Source organism: Nannobrachium achirus, assembly GCF_963921795.1.
Source record: "Nannobrachium achirus genome assembly, chromosome: 10".
Classification (NCBI taxonomy): Eukaryota; Metazoa; Chordata; class Actinopteri; order Myctophiformes; family Myctophidae; genus Nannobrachium; species Nannobrachium achirus.
Window position 1 is genome coordinate 33,120,554 of NC_137819.1, and position 15,383 is coordinate 33,135,936.

At 44.4% G+C, this 15,383-nt stretch overlaps 1 protein-coding gene across 1 annotated transcript in view; it reads right to left on the reverse strand.

Moving 5' to 3' along the window:
• The window catches only part of LOC308293371 (phosphatidylinositol 4-kinase beta-like), a 36,363-nt gene that overhangs the window by 11,435 nt on the left and 9,545 nt on the right, over positions 1 to 15,383 (reverse strand). The window contains exons 2-6 of the mRNA XM_080735854.1: positions 12,141 to 12,706; positions 11,174 to 11,521; positions 9,338 to 9,651; positions 6,915 to 7,430; positions 1,529 to 1,756 (exon numbers count right to left, since the gene is read on the reverse strand). Of these exons, the coding sequence (XP_080591980.1) occupies positions 1,529 to 1,756; positions 6,915 to 7,430; positions 9,338 to 9,651; positions 11,174 to 11,521; positions 12,141 to 12,699 (1,965 nt within the window). The 5' untranslated portion in view covers positions 12,700 to 12,706. The remainder of the gene's footprint in view (positions 1 to 1,528; positions 1,757 to 6,914; positions 7,431 to 9,337; positions 9,652 to 11,173; positions 11,522 to 12,140; positions 12,707 to 15,383) is intronic.

Below are 15,383 nucleotides of genomic sequence, written 5' to 3' on the forward strand. Positions count from 1 at the left end.
ATTAGGCATGATCGCAATCACAGTTTACAGTTTACAGTTTACAGTTTAGGCATTTAGCAGACGCTTTTAATCCAAAGCGACTTACAATCAGCAGATAACATCACAATAATAAACAAGATAATATGTCAGTACATCATCAACAATATAACAAATGCAAAAGGATATCTATCTAGAAAAACACCATATAATCAAATCATCAATCACGAAATTGCATGTTTAGCCCCATACAAACACATCTTTCAAAATGGCAGCCATGTTTGTTTGTTTTGTTTGACTTTGAAGGCTTCTATCTCATGAATGCCTAAACGGATTTCCAAGCGGATTCTTTTGTTTGAAAGCTGTGAAAAAGTACTACACATATGGTGCATGATCTAGGCATGGGCGTGCACGATCCGTGCACTAAAAAATGATCTGTGCACTAGAAATTTAGGAACGTGGTAGTGAGGAACTTGGGGGCCATTTTGAAAAGGCAATGAATGAGTTTTAAAATAGATTAGATTAGATTAAATTAAATTAGATTATTGTTAGATTTCATTAGATTCAATTATATTAGATAATGTTATTTTATATAAGCTAATACTATGTTAGATTACATTACAACAATCAGAATCATCTTTACATTGTGTATTATGTGCTGTACTGTATGTGTTTAGCTAATTTATTGCGTTAAGTACTACAGCCTGTGTGTGTATATGTCACGGTTTTAAAGAGAACCAGGGCATTCGAGACGCGGAGCACTCGTGGTGCGGCACGGGGCGGAGCAAGCGGTCGCCAATACAACGTACTCCAGGCGGTGCGCCGCTCTATTGTCCACGACACTGCGAGCGGCTACCGAAGCCCCCCTGTATCCACGAAGCCCAAACGAGTTACGAGGCCCCCCTGGGTCCACGAAGCCCCAAGCGGCGCGAAGGCCAGCGGACCTTGGTCCTGCTCTTCGCCCCCGAGCGCCGCAGGCGCGAGTGGCCGCGAAGAGCGGGCCAGGGCCGCGCGGCCGGCGGAGCGCCGCGCGAGTTACGAAGCCGTGGTGAATGCAATCGTTATATTTATGCCCAGGCCGTAAGGCCTGGGCAAGCGCACGTTAAACGCCCTGTCCAAGTGACTACAATGGAGCTAATGGCTAGGCTAGGCTAGGCTAGGCTAGGCTAGGCTAGGCTAGGCTAGGCTAGTAAATAAAGAGTAAACACTTCCGGTCTGCGGCGAGTTCAAAGCGTGACGTAACTCTCTTATCCAGTGGCTGACGTCGCCATCTGGTGGTGATTAGTGTGTGGTGAACTACAAAACGAGCGCTCTTACCGAGGTCTCCCTGAGTTACCCATTTACCCTGTAACATATACACATATGTATTGTATAAAGCCCCTATCAGAGTCCAGGGTGAAGAGCTGTTCACTTAACCGCGGTGTAGTTTTCTAGCTATCACCTAAAAATACATAACAAAGCCTAGGTGATAGATAGGAAACTACAACGAGGTGAAGTGAATAGCTCTTCACCCTGGACTCTGTTAGAGCCTTAAGTATATACACGCGTTTACCTTGTCTTTAGAGTTGAGTACCACGGCCTGTGTGTGAGGAACTCGGACCACATGGTGGTGGAAAGCAGCGGTGGGCAGCCAGACGCGGGCAGGGAGTTTATGGTTCAGTAAGGACAGCTCTGAGATCAGTCTGGAAGTCTTCTGCTCTTTAGTGGGCAGGACGGCCAAGCGCTTCCCGATCCCCATCAACGACTTAATGAACTCTCTCTGGGGACGCAGGCGCTCCGGCTGGACGAGAGAGAAAAGAGAGAGTGATGATGTTTATTATAACTGGCAGTATTTCACAGCATATTGAAGGTGGGTTGCTAACTGAAACAGTCTGTTTAACTGTACTTAATGTTACTCAGTTATGCCACCGGATGGCGGCATTGCAGTATCTGAGAGTTCTATTCTGGAAAACATCTAGGCAGTCGGCCAAGACTAGCTCTCTGGCGTCAAATGCCCACCCACGCATGCACGTCACACACACACACACCATGTGTACTAACATGTAGTTCTATTAGCGACTGTCTGAGTGCACTTTAAATGCTTTCACTCAACTAAAGAATAGCCTAAAGACGTTTTGCATTCACTGAACCTTTTCATGGCTCCAGCTACAGTTATTTCTGTGTGCAACCCTGGCGATAGTCTACTCATTGATGCCACTTGATTTGGGTCTAGGTAACTGTGTAATATATACTTGATTTGATATACAAGTTGTGACAGCAGATGCTTGGACTGTATCAGCTGGGTGAGAGAGGCTGTGTGTACAACGATGCATTCGAGTGTGGTTAACCCTGTTAATTAATTGATGTGGAAATGTAGAGTAGGCCTGTTGTGACCAAAGCCTGTGTGATCAGCATGTGGTATAGATTACGTTCGATGGGACACTTTTGTTGTTGTTGTTTTATCCTAAATTGGCCGATCAAGGCATTAAATGCCGGTTCCGGATTGTTGTCCCAGACTAGCCCTGACCCAACATGCACTCTACCGTCATGTGACTCCCACACTCTAACGCAGATGTTTCGAGGTAAAAGACAAAAAAGAAAGGCCAAGAAATGCAGTTTGTTGTAGTTGAACTCAATTCTTGGGTTTTAGAGCTTTATTATTATTTAGAGTAGCCAATCTTTTTATTATTTTTATTATTATTATTATTAATTTAGTTGTTATGCTACTTTTTTTCTTAAAGTTGTACTATGTAACTTTTTTTATAAAACAAATCTTAAAATTCTCCTAACTATTAAATCACAAAAGTTTTAGAAGATCCGCGCCGTGAATTTCAGCCTGTAAAGCCTTCTCTGTATGTAAACTGAGATCCTTGCCGTGGACCGGATCTCGCGCGAAAATTGCGTCATCACACTACCGGCCAATCACAGCGAGGGTTATACAACTGCCGGCCAATCACAGCGCATCTTGAAGTGGGGTCGCTATGGCAGCCATATTTGTTGTCGCCCGTTTGTACCATCCCTTCTCTAGGTAATTTCGCCTACCAGGCAGGGTGAAGGAGTCCGTATCTCTGGAATTACTGAACGCACAGGAACAAGGGACCCCTTAAAAGATAGATCTCAGCGAGGTGGAGGCAGACGCGGGGGTCTGAAGGTACGAAAAACGTCCGAAAGACGCGGACGCGACCGCGGTTTGCTATAGGGCTAATGACCACTAGTTGGGCATCTTACACAGTATGGCTTTAAATGAATACCCTACTTGATTATACTGCAGTATCAAAAATAGCAGGTCTACAAGCTCAAAACGTGTAAAAATGTGAGCTTGTACATCTGCTATTCTTTAACAGTTTTGGATGTGAGATTTCCACCAACGACAGCAACAAAATATAGGCTCCTTGCTAGGATAACCAGTTCAGTTTAGTTTGTAAATGACGGCTCCAGGCCTGTATAGGGAACTGTTTACAAGAGAATTGCACGGTTAAACATTCAGCTCAACACAGGAGCTATTTTCCATCATGCAGTTTTGTAACAGTTGATGTGTAATTTTGTTTCCTCATTTCCACATAATTATCTGAGCATTCTGCACCGTCACATCAGATTGTCTGAACCGGCTGTCGTCCACATGAAACCCGAGTCACAAGGGTTTACCGGAGGGGATTGAAGGCAGAAAACCTGCTTAAGTACATGCTTACCTAACATTACATTCTAACACACATACGATGTGCATATTGTTGCCGTCGGGTGTGTCCAAAAGGAAAAAAGTAAAGAACCCGTGTTCCAAAGCAGTAGTTATTATTTTAGTCACAAACTCTTGTTAAAAATTCTCGTTGTTTCAATATTCACGAAACATCTTTTGCTTTTGTGTGACACTGTAGTATGAGAAAGTAGGGGATTATTTTAAGTTGAAATATGGAGATACAAGGTTTCTTACGGACAGCAACGATATCACATATTGCTTCTATTGTATTGTAATTGTATTGTATTGTATTATGACTCAGACAATCAGATCTCATGTTTAGGTCTGGGCTCTTCCTGGGTCATCCAGTCTAACGTTTCATTTTCCAGTCAGAGAAAAGTTAACCCAATAAGACCTGGAACCTCTTTAACTGTTATTTTATGCTTTAACTATAACACAAATAGCAGATCTACAAGCTCACAGCGCCTGCGAGCTTGTAGATCTGCTATTTTTGAAAAGTTGTGGTATTTTTTTGCAGATCTTTGAATATATCTTTCTAAAAGCGAACATTTGTAACTCAAATATTTGCTTCTAGGGGTTCCCTGGAACAACATATTTTGAGATGAGGGTCTGTGGTAGCCTAGCTCCAAACCCCTGAATCACTAGCCACGCCCATTACAAAAAAATATGTTCGGAGTGAAACAAAATGAAAATTCAGTGTCAGGCTAGGTCCGCGGCCAAATGCACATCATTTTGGGGGTCCGACTCCTTGGCATGAAAAGGTTTGAGAACCACTGATTTACAAGAAGGATTTAGAAGACATTTATAGAATCGGGTCAAACATATTCAAAGACTTTCAGGATTTTTCAAAAATAGCAGATCTACAAGCTCGCAGCGCACTGAGAGCTTGTATATCTGCACATTTTTTTAATAGTTAAAGCATAACATAATGGTTGAAGTAATAATGCGTTATAATGCGTTCCAGGTCTTAAGCAGTCAACCTCCCAGTGAGATGCTGTACATCCCACCAGAAACCTCATTGTTTATCAAACATGGATCCCTGGAACACACAGACATACTGTACACAGAGTGAATTTAACTCTGGAGTCTGACATTACGCTGACATCTGGTTAGACTGTATTCTCCAAATGGATGAAATAAAAAGGTAGGGTAAGTGATATTCTTTGCTTAGTTAAAACCTATTAAGACCTGGAAAGTCGTTATTTTGACACGATTCTATAAATGTCTTATAATCCTTCTAAAGTTTTTTAATTTTCTTTTCTTTTACGGTTGTATTATGTTCTGTACTTAGTTTCACATCGATTCTTTTGGTCATATCTTGAAAGCACAACCAGTTTAGCAATTTATCTGCAACAGTGTGTGGATTGACAGCAGACTGGTTTCAACTGGGTTCCAGTTTAGACCTGTCACTGGAACACTGGAACATGATCCATGACCTGCTTCCTGTTCTGCATGCAACAACATCATAACTTCCTGGTAACCATGACTTCCTGAAAGAACACATTTACTTCCTGTTCATAACACTAAATGCACAAACACACGCACACACGCACACGTGCACGCACACGCACGCACACACACACACACACACTCAGAGAGAGGCACGCACGCAAATAAAAACATATCTCTGAATCTCCACTGATAAGTTTTCATATTGTTCACCGTCTAACTAACTAACTAACAATGTTTTAAATTGGAGCCCAATGGTGTGCGAAACCCTAGTCTAGACTCTGTCTAAAATAAACTAGAGCTGGCTCTGTACTTTTTCCTATTCTTTTTCCGTCTACACGAAGGGCCGCCGCCTTACCCCCTATGCCTAAAAGTTTTAGTTAAAAAAAACAAAAAACAAACATAATCTACAAGCTTGTAGATTGGATGTTGTTCCCCTCAGAATACAGATGCTGGGGTTCAGTCCGTTTCTTTTTCCGCTCAGCACCTGCCTTGTTTGGGGATTAGATGTGCGTGTTCTTCCTAAGACATTACACGTGAGCTTCACGTGACATTTTGGCCACCAAACTCTAAATAGGGGATCTCTACAGTAGGTCTCCATGATTGGTTCACGTTAGTGATGCGCGGTGCGGCCCGCGACCGCGGTCCCCCGCGGTCAGCCCGCGGGCCGGGTTGAGCTGGGCCAAGAAATGTACACTTTATTGGCGGGGCGGGTTGAGGCGGTCTCGTTCGGTCTATAATGCGCACCAAGTGTCCTTCTATGCTCGTCAGCCAAACTGGTCCGTGTCATGTAATTCTAATTAAGTCCATTACTTCCTGTAAGTAGACTTGAAAATAAAACCGTTGCTTAATCATATTATGGGAGTTTAACTATCTTATTTTGAAATCCACCGACCACCGCTTGGGAGGAAGTGCTTCTGCTTTGTTAGTTTTTGGCTACTTGACACAGCCTATCTTCAGCTTAATGTAAACAGAAGACAGAACCCAGAACAACTCACGTGTGGACCAGTTTGGATTGTACAAGCTTTTGACTAAACTAAAGTTCATATTATGATATGAAAACAATGCTCCTTTGACTTAAACAACGTACACCCTTTGAACGTTTGATAAACTTTGCACCTCCGCAGCAGATATAGGTAAGGAGCTGGTTAATTACCTTTTGCAGGTTGGATGCTGTCGTGCTGCGGTGAGAGCATAGATTGTAGGAAATAATATTTTCTCAACAAATTATGTTGAGAGGCGCAGAGCTGTTGCTTTGGTGTCTCGGCGCGGTGCGCCAGTGACTAATAGGCTTGTGACTCGATCCTCATCTCTCTGTGATACAGTAGTTGTGTTCCGTGTGTATAGTCATACTCATACAGGACAGGAGTGTTATCAATTAAAATAAGCATGCATGTCGTCACGCCGTCATGTAGCTAATTAACGGTTCATTGCTTTTAAATGTTCGAACGATATTTTTGTATGGCTCTCTTGCACTGCACTGTTAGGCTATGTGCTCTAAATCAATGCTCAACGTTTCTCCTTTCTGTTTTTGCACAGCTGCCTTAAAAATCCACATTCAAAGACGTATTTGACATGTATTTAATAACGGCGGGCCGCGGGCTGAGCTGGGCTGTGAAAATTGATGCGTTGTTGCGGGTTGGGCTGGGCTGGGTCAGATAATTAAAATTGCGGGGGCCCGCGGTCCATAAAAATCACTAGCCCGCGCATCACTGGTTCACGTAGTATCATAATATCTTACTATAAAACGGGAGAAGCGGGCGCAAACCTAAAATGGGTAAGGGCGGGGAAAGGACTAGTTTAAGTATATTCATACCTCCTCGTGACCTTGGTGCTCCACCATGGGGTGACTCCCCGACCTCAGCAGTCCGCCGCCCAGACCAGAGGCTCCTCCCGCGGCCGCCTCCGACTTGGACCTCTGGTGGGTTCTCCTCCTGGTGGGAGAGGAGAACCCCTCCTCTCCCTGCGGCAGGGAGGGGGAGGAGGAGGCAGAAGGAGGCGAAGACGCCTCCACCTGGCTGCTGTTGTTTCTCCTGTGTCTGTGGTGGTGGTGATGGTGATGGGAGCGGGGTGGTGTCATGGATGAAGGCGAGCGGGTCATCATGGAACCCTCGGATCCAGAACCGGCGGACGCGGTTCTGGAGTCTGCGGGAGCGGCGGGGCTGGCGGCGGCGGCGGCGTTCTTGGGCTTCAACTCGTCCGACAGGATGAGTTTGCGGAGTTTGGTCCCTCTGGAGTGTCTCTGCGTGGAGATGTGCATGTCTGAGGAGTACGCCCCCAGCAGCCAGGCGGTCTGCAGGGAGAACGCGATGCTCCCTCTGCAACGATGGATCTGAGAGGGGAGGAGGCAAAGCAATATAGGATTAAATAATGATTACTACTGTTTACAATTACATGATGGCTTCCATTTGCAGAGAAAGAACACAGGAAAAGTGTGAAGTGAAGCATAGTAGTATAGTATAGTATAGTATAGTATAGTATAGTATAGTATAGTATAGTATAGTATACACCCTCCAGAAAAACGCGATTATGCGATCGCAGAATTTCCCGCAATAATCAATAAATGCAGCTGATTATGCGGGGGCTCGCATGATTTCACAATCCCCGCATATTCACCGCATATTTCGCATATTTCCGCGGAAAATATGCGAAATATGCGGGCATCGCTTGATTTCACAATCCCCGCACTTTTTCGCATAAAAGTATAGTCATGCTTCACCGTTCAATCACGTTCAGACACAAAACAGAAGCAAAACAATGATGCGCTGAGAAACACGTGGCTCCTCTCTCTGTCTGTCTGTGTGTGTGTGTGTGTGTGTGTGTGTGTGTGTGTGTGTGTGTGTGTGTGTGTGTGTGTGTGTGTGTGTGTGTGTGTGTGTGTGTGTGTGTGCCGTGCGATTGCGTGCACGCTGCACCGTGAGAACTGCAGGCAGACAGAGAGAGAGATGCAGGCATATGTAGGCTATACGGTATTAGCGTTGGCCCTCGCCAACGTGACGCTAGAATAACACACTCTTCCTCGGTCCTCAAACTTCAAGAAACGACAAATTAAAGTTTATCCTACTTGTTTTGAGGTCTCCATTGTACTCCGTTTGAAACGTTGTGTCGTTGCCGTTCAAAGCAAACGAGCACCTCTCCGAAAAAAAGTAGCACGCAGTATTCCATGGATGGATAGGAACAGCAATTGAATGCATAACATTTTAATCCCTTAAATCCCTTTAGAGAGAGCAAAACCACATAAATAAACCAGAGTTTTGCTTTAGCAGTGAGCTGTATCCTTAGCAATCACCTAGGCCATAGGGTAATTATTTTTGCCTTGATGTAGCCCATTAAGGTAATTAAATTGCAGATATTTGACAGAGGTTTGCTTTTTTGCCTTGAAAATAATGAAAGGCAGTCAAAAAAGTCTGTTTTGCATTTCTCAATTCACTCAAGGACCCTTAAATTCGTGTTTTGACTTCTTTGATGACTACTTAGTGATGTTGTGAGCTTGTAGATTGTCTATTTCCAAATAGCCAGTGTACTGTATATTAAAGTGGTTTAATTAATAGTTATCAATTTTTATTATAATATGTATATATACTGTACATATAGGCTATAAATATGTTTCTAAGTTCCCGCATATTTCGCATAATTTCGCATTTAATCGCAACTTTCACAAGTTCCCGCATATTTCGCATAGTTTCGCATTGTCATCGCATAAATTCACACAAAAACCCCGCATAATTCACTGCATAATCAAGGATTTTTGCCCGCAAAATCAAGGATTTTAGCCCGCATAATCAAGGATTTTTGCCCGCGTTTTTCTGGAGGGTCTAATAGTATAGTATGTGTAAGGAGTATTAATTAGTATAGGATTGGGACTTTGTTAAGTTCCAATCTGCAATTTGTGATCCAGCCTGACAACGTGTTGCAAAACGTCCGACATCAGTTAGGTATGGAATAGACTAGAGTCTCACCAGATAAATCAGTTAGGTATGGAATAGACTAGAGTCTCACCAGATAAATCAGTTAGGTATGGAATAGACTAGAGTCTCACCAGATAAATCAGTTAGGTATGGAATAGACTAGAGTCTCACCAGATAAATCAGTTAGGTATGGAATAGACTAGAGTCTCACCAGATAAATCAGTTAGGTATGGAATAGACTAGAGTCTCACCAGATAAATCAGTTAGGTATGAAATAGACTAGAGTCTCACCAGATAAATCAGTTAGGTATGGAATAGACTAGAGTCTCACCAGATAAGGTCTGATGGCGTCTCCGACCTCGCCGTCCATGTGGACGTACATGCTGAGCAGCTGAGGCAGGTGGAAGTCCACCTGCTCGTCGGTGAAGCTGAAGAGCCGGTTGCCGATGTAGGCCTGCACGCCCGGCTCCTTGGACTTGTACAGGTAGGAGATGGCCATGGAGACGTCGAACAGCTTGGACTCGAACAGCCTGAGGAGCCACGACTGCTTGGCCGAGGACGAGCAGTCCGACGACGACGGCGTGGGGCTGGGATTGGCCGGAGGTTTCACTTCTTGTCCTTCTCCTCCCTGGCCCTCACCTAGGGCTGTCACGATTATGACATTTCACATGACGATTAATTGTCACTCGAATAATTGCGATTAACGATTTGATTGTGTTTTTGTTGTTGACAATTACATTTCTATTTGGCTTGTAGGCTTTGAAGCTGCACATGGCAGATATGACACATAACTAGGGGTGGCTCGGTATCAACATTTTGTTATCGCGGTTACCGTCCTCCCATTTACCGCCGGTATTGCGGTAATTACCGCACCCCCGTATCTATTAATTAAGGTTCGGCGATAAGACAAAATATTCCTATCATCTGCCCAAAATTCGTCTCTCCACGGTCCTATAAGCCCGACTGCTCGAGTTCCCCGTACAGCACAGTGGGTCTGGCTTTTGAAAGTAGCAGATCTACAAGCTCACAACGCGTCGCGTTCGCAACGCGTTCTGAGCTTGTAGATCTTTGCAGTGTCGGGTTACTATAGTAACGTAGGCTACAGAGGTGTCAATTGGGTATGGCAAGCTATGGCACCTGCCATACCTAGGCTACAGGGGGAAATAATAAAATGTACTTTCATCGTGCCTGTTGCTAAGGTATGGCAACATGACTGGTGTCTGTCATGTTGCCATACCTTAGCTTTTTCTGAACTGACGCCACTGGTAGGCTACTGGGGCTTCACTGCACGCTGTTTGTGAACAAACCAGATGAGACGGGTATAGTGATTGCGTACGGTCTGTGATTATGCAAACTCACGTCTCAAATCGCATTGATTGAGTGGTGATATAAACATAGTAAACAGGTTTTAGTTACCAGACTTGACAGAAAAGGTTGTAGTCGAACAACGACGGGCACACGCGCTATACTGTAAAAGTACTCACTAGCGCTGGTTTCATTTTCGGTTTTAGTCCTCGTGTCGCGCTCCGCCCGTATGAATAAAAAAGAAACGGCCACGAGGTATGTATAAACATACTTGTGTGAGTTGTGTCGTGTGGATTATGGAGAAAGTTTAACGCTGCTGACCGAGGCTACTGCACTGCTCCAGTGTCTACTGTGTCTCACTCTCTGTCGGAGACTGTGACGGGCCAAGCTTCCAATTGTTCCAAACATGTGGTGCGCGGCCCAGAGCAGAGCGGCATGAAGCGCATGCGGTCCTCGCTTCTCCCCCGTTTTAAAACTCGCTCGTTCTCAATAAAAATAGCCTATTTTTTGTCTTTTTTGACCGCGGTAAGGACCCTGACACCGCGGTAGGCCGCGGTATACCGCGATACGGCGGTACGGCGGTTACCGAACCCAGCCCTACACATAACCTAAATATATAAAGAAATGCCTGACATATTTGATAACTTTATACTTCAAAGGGAACATTGGTAGTGGAAATAGCCGATCTACAGTACAAGCTCACAGCGCAATGCTTGTAGATCTGCTATTTCCACTATTTTTGAAAATGTTTGAAATATGAACATTTTTCGACACGGAAACAATTATGACGATTATGACAAAATAATTGTGTTTGTTAAATAATTGAAAATAGGCGATTATGTAATAACTGCGACAGGCCTACCCTCGCCTTCCTCTTGCTCCTCTTCCTCCTTGATGGAGCCGGTGTCTGACATCTCTGGGAACACTGAGACGTTGCGTTGCTGCCGGGGACTGGAGCTCACTGTGAAGTCAACGCTCTGATGCTGCTGTTCTGGTTGTTGTTGTGGTGGTGGTGATTGTTCTTGTTGTTCTTCTTCTTGTTGCTGTTGATCTTCTTGTTGCTGTTGATCTTGTTGTTGTTGTTGTTGTTGTTGTTGTTGTTGTTGTTGTTGTTGTTCCAGTTGTGCTTCTACCGTCTCTCCGTTCTGCAGTTTGACCATGAGAAGTACGTCCTGGCAGGCTTGCAGAGCCACTTCCGGGTCGATCACAGCTAGGAGCAGAACAAGGTGGGGGGGAAACACATCAATGCATGTTCAACAATATCTTTGTGCCAAGTGTAACGCAGAGTTTTCATAATCGATTAAATTGATTTGCGTGATTAGCCTTTTTAACCCCAATAGATTTTCTTTTAATCATTATTCCGTTAAGGGGGAATTCCGGAGGACTGCTTTTCTTATGGTAATCTGATGTTATTCCATTCATTAACGAGTGGTAGACGCAGGGAGAGAGAAATAAAAGTACATTTCTACCGAGTTAACTCTGACTGGAGGTGGGAGGGGTCTAATGGCAGTTGGCCTCTGTAGCAGATCAACAAGAGTCAAAACTTTTCTGAGACATTTCCGCAATTATGTAAAAAGGTTAAAAAATATATGTAAAAAAAATGCAATTGTTGAGTGATACAAATATGTGATTTAGCAGAAAATCCCACCGCTTGCGTTCAGAACTGCAGAGGACTTGAGATAAAACATTGTTTTTAAAAGATCGCACCGATACTGTACCGATCATTCATGGACATCACAACATCAGATTAACATGGTAAAACGGCTAGCCTGACATTCTCCTTTAATTGCCCAGCCCTCACACCTCACAATCCAATCACGTTGCCTCACCTCGGTCAATAACCAAGTCCGTTTCCGTGGAGACCTCGTGGGTGGAGACCTCCTCGTGGGTGGAGACCTCCTTGTGGGTGGAAACCTCCTCGTGGGTGGAGACCTCCTCGTGGGTGGAGACCTCCTCGTGGGCGGAGCCCGCGGGACCTTCCTCCTCCTCCATTCCTCCTTGCCCCAGGGCGGTAGAGGAGGTTGCGCTGCCGCCGCTGCTGCTGCTCCCCACGCTCCCGCTGCTGCCGATGCTGCCGGTGGGACTGGAACTGCGGGGGCTGGCCGAGGGAGAGGACCCCCGCCCTGCCTCCTCCTCCTCGGACTGGGGGAGAGGCAGGGGCAGCGGGAGGGGCGGGCGGTGGTGGTGGTGATGGTGGTGGTGATGATGATGATGGTGATGGCGGTAGGAGGAGGAAGAGGAGGACGAGGAGGAGGCGCTGGAGGGCGAGGACGGGCAGGAGAAGGTGGAGGGAGGGGAGGAGGAGGAGATGACGGGGGGAGGAGGGGGAGGCGGGGGTGGAGGGGGAGGCACGGAGGAGAGGTGGAGTGAGAGAGAGACCTCCGCCATGATGGACCTGGAGAGAGAGAGAGAGAGAGAGAGAAGAAATCTATTATCACGTTGTTTCCCAAACAGTGTGTCGGGAGTCGGGTACCGGGTCACGGACATTATGGGTCCCTTGATTTTTTTGTTTCCTACATTTTGTATTTGATCGTTGTTATTTCAAAAACATTTTCAAAAAAACATTACCCAAAAAGTTGGGATTTTCATGGAAAAAAAATTAAATGCAATATTAATTTAATTAACACATCTGGTGCCAACCCCGAGTTTCCCGAGTTTGTATTGGTACTAGTGCTGTGCCAACCCCGAGTTTCCCGAGTTTGGGCCGTTTTTGAAAAAAAAAAAAAAAAATCGTTTTTTATTTATTTATTTTTTTCAAAAAAAAAATTTGGACCTCCAGAAATGTGTTAGGCATGATCGCGATCGCGAAATTGCATGTTTAACCCCCATACCAACCCATTCTTTCAAACATGGCAGCCATGTTTGTTTACATCTGAAGAAAACATAATGGCTCATAAATCATGAATGCCTGAACAGATTTCCAAGCGGATTTTTTTGTTTGAAAGCTGTGAACAGCCTGCACACACGTGGTGCATCATCTAGGCATGGGTGTGCACTTTTTACACAATTGCACAATTACATGGAAGTCTATGGTAACCATGGCAACGCGGGACATTGGCCGGAAAAAATCATTGCAACATAAGTGTTGACAAATAAAATAAGAATTCAAGAAATTCAAGAAATAAAAAAACAGCCAATCTGCTGTTTTCACTAGTTTGGGTCCCAGGCAAACATCTAATCTCTCTTTTGGGTCTGGAGTCTGGACCTGAAACGTTTAGGAACCACTGTATCATCATATTGTTGCTCTCAGGCAGAAACTATAGATTACTAATACTAGCCCTTACCCGTTCAAAGATATGAGCTCCGAAATGATGTGCAGTGGGTGGGTTATGGGATGTGCACTGTGCACACAGTATATGAGGGATGGAAAGTAACTTTAACTGGTGCTTGCATGATAATATGTAGGAGCATCAATGTAAGAAATACCCGTTTCGTTTAATGGCTACAGAGATACTGTGTACCGATCTGCATGATTTTTGGACAAAATCTGTAACAGGGCCAGACAACCGACCCCCCCCCCCCCCCCCCCCCCCCCCCCCGCCCGCCCGCCCGCCTGCGCACACACACACACACACACACACACACACACACACACACACACAAACACAGAGCTGGTTAAACATGTTGCCTCATGCTAGATGCAGAATAGATATGCCTCAAGCTAGATGCAGAATAGATATAGGTACACCATAAAAAATGCTAATATACAGCATATGATTTGTGAAAGTGACAAACGGGCTTCACAGTTATGTCAGGTGTGTTCATATGCTTATGGTGATGCGATTTCAGATCAATTGCTTCAGCCACTGAGGAGAAACGCTGTGACAGACACTCAGACACTCAGACAGACAGACACTCACTCAGACATTCCGAAAATTATATGTTTGATATTACTAATATATTTTCATGCTAATGTTATATGAAGGACATGTAAGGTAACTGTTCCTACAATATTATTATTAATTTAAGGCAGTCTCACTAGATGTTTTTATATTTCACTGAATATATTTTCCTCTCTATTGCGTATTGCTCTGGGCTGTGTGTGTGTGTGTGTGTGTGTGTGTGTGTGTGTGTGTGTGTGTGTGTGTGTGTGTGTGTGTGTGTGTGTGTGTGTGGCTGCTGCCATTAAGTGGTCAGTGTTCACACACACAAACCATACACACACAAACCATACATAAATCTGTTACATAATCCTGCAGCTGTGTTCTCAAGACATATACCACACACACACACACACACACACACACACACACACACACACACACACACACACACACACACACACACACACACACACACACACACACACACACACACACACACACACACACACACACACACACACACACACACACACACACACACACACACACACACACACACACACACACACACAGGCCTGGCCATGATCCCCAACAAATCATGCAGTGTCCATGTGTACTTCAGGGTGCTTTTGTGTGCGTGCATGCATGTGCACATGCTTGCATGTGTACGTTTCATTTTTAACTACGCTTGAATGCATTAATACATTATATAATATCACTGCAATATGATATTATTGTCACAGTATCCATATCCAGGTACTTGGCCTTGATTTTTATATCGCCCAGACAAGAGTTCAAAACAGATTATGGCAAGAAGGCCACAACGGTGGCTTGCTGACAACAACAGATAGTCAAGGTAAGTAGTTCACCCCAAAATTACTTTTTTCTATTGATTACTCATGCAATGGAGACTTGAGTTCAGTTATATTTTAGTTTTTTGGTCACATTCCAAAGACAAAAATTACAATGAATTTACCCCAATTGATTCCGGATGGTAGTCTATGGGCCAAACAGGATGTTGCTCTCAGAAAGGTGGCAAAGGTAGCATTTTTGAGAAGCTCTATATCTGTTGATAATATTTTTGGTATGATAACCCATCACAGCTAAATTGGTGTTATCAGCAAACATTCCTTGGGCTAAGAGTTTTTAGTCCAAGGAATGTTTTTTATGCAAAACACATGCTTGCAATGGATTCAGAATCATGAAAAAACTCTAATTTGACCCCTCATATTCTATTTATAGCCAAGC